Source organism: Gallinula chloropus (genome assembly GCF_964237585.1).
Source record: "Gallinula chloropus genome assembly, chromosome: 3".
Lineage (NCBI taxonomy): Eukaryota > Metazoa > Chordata > Aves > Gruiformes > Rallidae > Gallinula > Gallinula chloropus.
In genome coordinates this window covers 61303087-61306364 of record NC_140087.1, presented here as the reverse complement: position 1 = coordinate 61306364, position 3278 = coordinate 61303087, and the positions used below count along the sequence as shown (strand labels likewise).

General features: G+C 41.1%; 1 protein-coding gene across 1 annotated transcript; it reads right to left on the bottom strand.

Annotated features, from left to right (window-relative positions):
* Positions 1 to 627: 627 nt before the first annotated feature.
* ATF3 (activating transcription factor 3) lies at positions 628 to 3021 on the bottom strand (the record flags this gene model as incomplete). The annotated part of the gene is made up of 3 exons (XM_084261300.1): positions 628 to 825; positions 1751 to 1858; positions 2782 to 3021. The coding sequence occupies 3 exons, from the start codon at positions 3019 to 3021 to the stop codon at positions 628 to 630; spliced, it is 546 nt and encodes a 181-aa protein (XP_084117426.1).
* Positions 3022 to 3278: the final 257 nt, after the last annotated feature.

Sequence of the window (3278 nt, the reverse complement as noted above, 5' to 3'; positions counted from 1 at the left end):
TTTGTCGCACATACTAGGCTTTTCAAATTCAAGTCTCTGAGATGAGTCATAGAAAAGAAAAAAAAATCCCACACAAGTGTTGTGAAAAATGACAAAGCTTAGTTGGAACTAAAGGCTTTTTGTGTGTGTGTGTGTGTGTGTGTTCAGTTAGACTGCAACATTACGTATCGGTACATTCTGTCAGAAACCACCCTCCTGGAAATTTCAAAACTTTTAAAAATACTTAGTCTGCTTTCCCTACCAGTAACAAGGAAAAGTAGTGTCCATCCAGCACAGCTGTCTGTACCATGTGCATCATCAGAAGTCATAGTGTTCTAGCACAAACGTCGTGAGTGCAGATACTGTACACTAGCAGAGAGCTAAAACTTCTGAAGCTGTTGTCTGTAGCTCCTAGGAACAGCAAGTATGACAGGTGCAAAACCTATATTTGAGGCAGAAGACTCTTCAATGTGATTGAGACCAGATCTTCCAAGGGGAAGAATTGCTGTCAAGCCAAAATGATTCTTTCTGCTTAAGAAAGCAATCTGCCCTTCCTAAAGGCTCTTGACTAATAGAATCCTACACGTTATGTCAGATCCTCCATGGATTCTGGTAGTTGTTAACATACTTCCATGTTCATCATATCGCTTAACCTTGTAACGTGCCTTCTTTGATCTGTTGAATAAAAAGATTCCTTTCATCTTCAGGTGTCCTTCCGTTTTGTGCCCGAACTATACAAGTGGGCCTGTGAAGATTTAGCATGTATATCAAATGCTGCTTCTCATTCTTTAGCTCTTCGATCTGGGCTTTTAATTCTGCATTGATAGTTTCCAGCTTTTCTGATTCCTAGTCACAAAGGACAGACACGACGATTAGTCTGAGTGGTTCAAATACTTCACTGCAAGGTTTCTCTAATAGTTGCAGTCTCTTGTTAGTAGGAAAGCATATGGTTAGCTGATAAAAAGTTGGGTGTTCTTAGTGTCCTGTAACAGTGAAACTATACATCCCCCAATTGAGAATAATGTAAAAAAGAACCCAGATTGATGGTTGCCTTCTAAACTGATTGTAACAAAAGCCAAAAGGCCAAATTCAGATTTGCATTGACTTACAAGAGCAGGTATCCAAAGCACTGTTGCTACCTTTGGTAAAATCATTCTGAACTTTGAGTCAGAAATTTACCCCAAATTATCTATGCTTCTTAACTCCCTGGAGCATCACGGGACATGTCTGTAAACCCATGTTAAGCTAGTGAAGTAAGGACATAGCTTTTTTTTCTCTTCCTTCTTCACCCCTGAATATATGAACAAAACCAGGCCTAATGCTGCTGTGATAGTTTTATCTCACAGGAGAGCAGGCGAAGATGCTACTGGGGAAGTAGGACAGAGAAGTCAGGACTAAGCTACTGTGCCAATCAGTTCATAAAGAAGTCAGGGATTACTTTTTGGTGTTTGTAGGCTCTTCGTCTCCCCAGTAGATATTACATGAAACAAGATTTTACTTCTCTTTTGCGTGCAGCGTACACAGTCGAATTCGTATTATCCCCACAAACAAGATTGGTCCCTGAAACAGTGATCTCTTCTCTCCTGCCATGCTTTTGCTTTTTTTCCAGTTTTAACCAGGTTTGGGTTAATATGTAGCATGTTTGGTTTTAACACTAATGATGGCTTACAGAGATTTGGGTGACATCTTTCTGTATTTCCTACTAGGATGGTGCCCCTGTGCTACCAGTTCGGATCCCAGCAGGGTGACAAAGTAAGAACCAGTCACTTACTTTCTGCAAACATTCTGTTTTCTCCTTCTTTTTGTTCCGGCACTTTGCGGCAGCGATTTTGTTCCTTTCCCTTCTTCGCTTTTTTCTTTCATCCTCTTCAGGAGAAAACTGTCCCATAAAAACAGATACATACAGTCTGTAAGATGTCACAAATACTCAACCAATATTTTAATAACTTCTGTGTTTTTCAAAGCAATGTGGATAGTGCTGTCAGTGCTCGCATTGCGAGTTACATAAGGATGTGATCCTGACCTTGCCACATAGTAAAGTGGTAGTAACTCCATTAGAATTGTCAATAAAAACCTGACTGGAGTTTGGATGGATGTAATCCATGTGATGGCTCATTTTAAATCAATGTTACTCAAAAAACTTGCTGAGCGTCTCCCTGGGCTGACTCCCACGCCTTTGTCTCTTCCCCACTTCCAAAAGAGGGGAAGGGAGCAAGGGGCACAGGAAAGAGAGGGGAGGATATGGCATGAACGAGGCAGCAAGAGTGCAGTGAGCAGAAGGCAGCACCAAAAGGGGGATATTAAAGTGCTCCTTCAAGCGTTGTTTTCTTTTCTGTGGAGGCTCAACCCAAGGTGTAGCTGGTTCCCTAACCTTAGCTATTTCTCCACTTTATAAGAGAAGTGTTTTTCATGAGTAAAGTGAAAGCCTAGCGTGGACATAGCATGACTACCTTGGTGTAGTCCACGTGAGCCCTACTGCACTGTCCTCACTGAAGAAAAGCCACAATGACTTATTCCAAGTTCAACCACAAGCAGACAGGGAATCCAAATTAGTGCTTGCTCTAATCTCTATAAAACATTGTCCTTAGGTCATTATCAAAAATAAAATACTCAACTACGGGCCTCAAGCAGGCCCATGAGAGTGACCAGAGGGTTTCCCAGAGGCACTTAGCAGAAAGCCAGGCAGCAGGTTTAAAAGTATCAAGCATGTGTGGAGAATGCTGTCTGATATAATTACTGGTCTTGTGAAATTTTATTAGAGAGTTAATCATTCACATTGAAATGCTGTTTGAAAAGTCATACCTCTGTTTTCATGATTGATGTTTCAATTGGCCTTTCAGAAACTGTCACCGTGTCCAAGGTAGAAGACATCCTGTGGGACTGACGCTTGTTCTGAATGGCAAACCTCAATTCCTCTTTCACCAGTGGGGTTAAATTTGTGAAATCATCAAACCCCAGTGACCCTGCGGGGGACAAAGTGGGAACAATTGCCGAGGCGCTCACTTCTAATGCAGATACCTGGCCTGAGTGTTGGACCATCATTTTGCTGAAAGGTAAAAAGAGATAATAATAATAGTCTTTCAACTTTAGGTAGGCAGACAATATTTCCTAGAGGTATATTTCATGCTGTGAATGATACTGTATTTCTAGCGCTACTTCAGTCCCCATACCCCGATCTCTCACTAGAGTCAAGAAGCTAAGAATCTGGTCACTAGAAAAATCATCTTCTTTTGGTTAGCTTCAAACTGGTATTTAAATACAATAATAGTATCGGCACATCATACAAAATCTAGGTATTT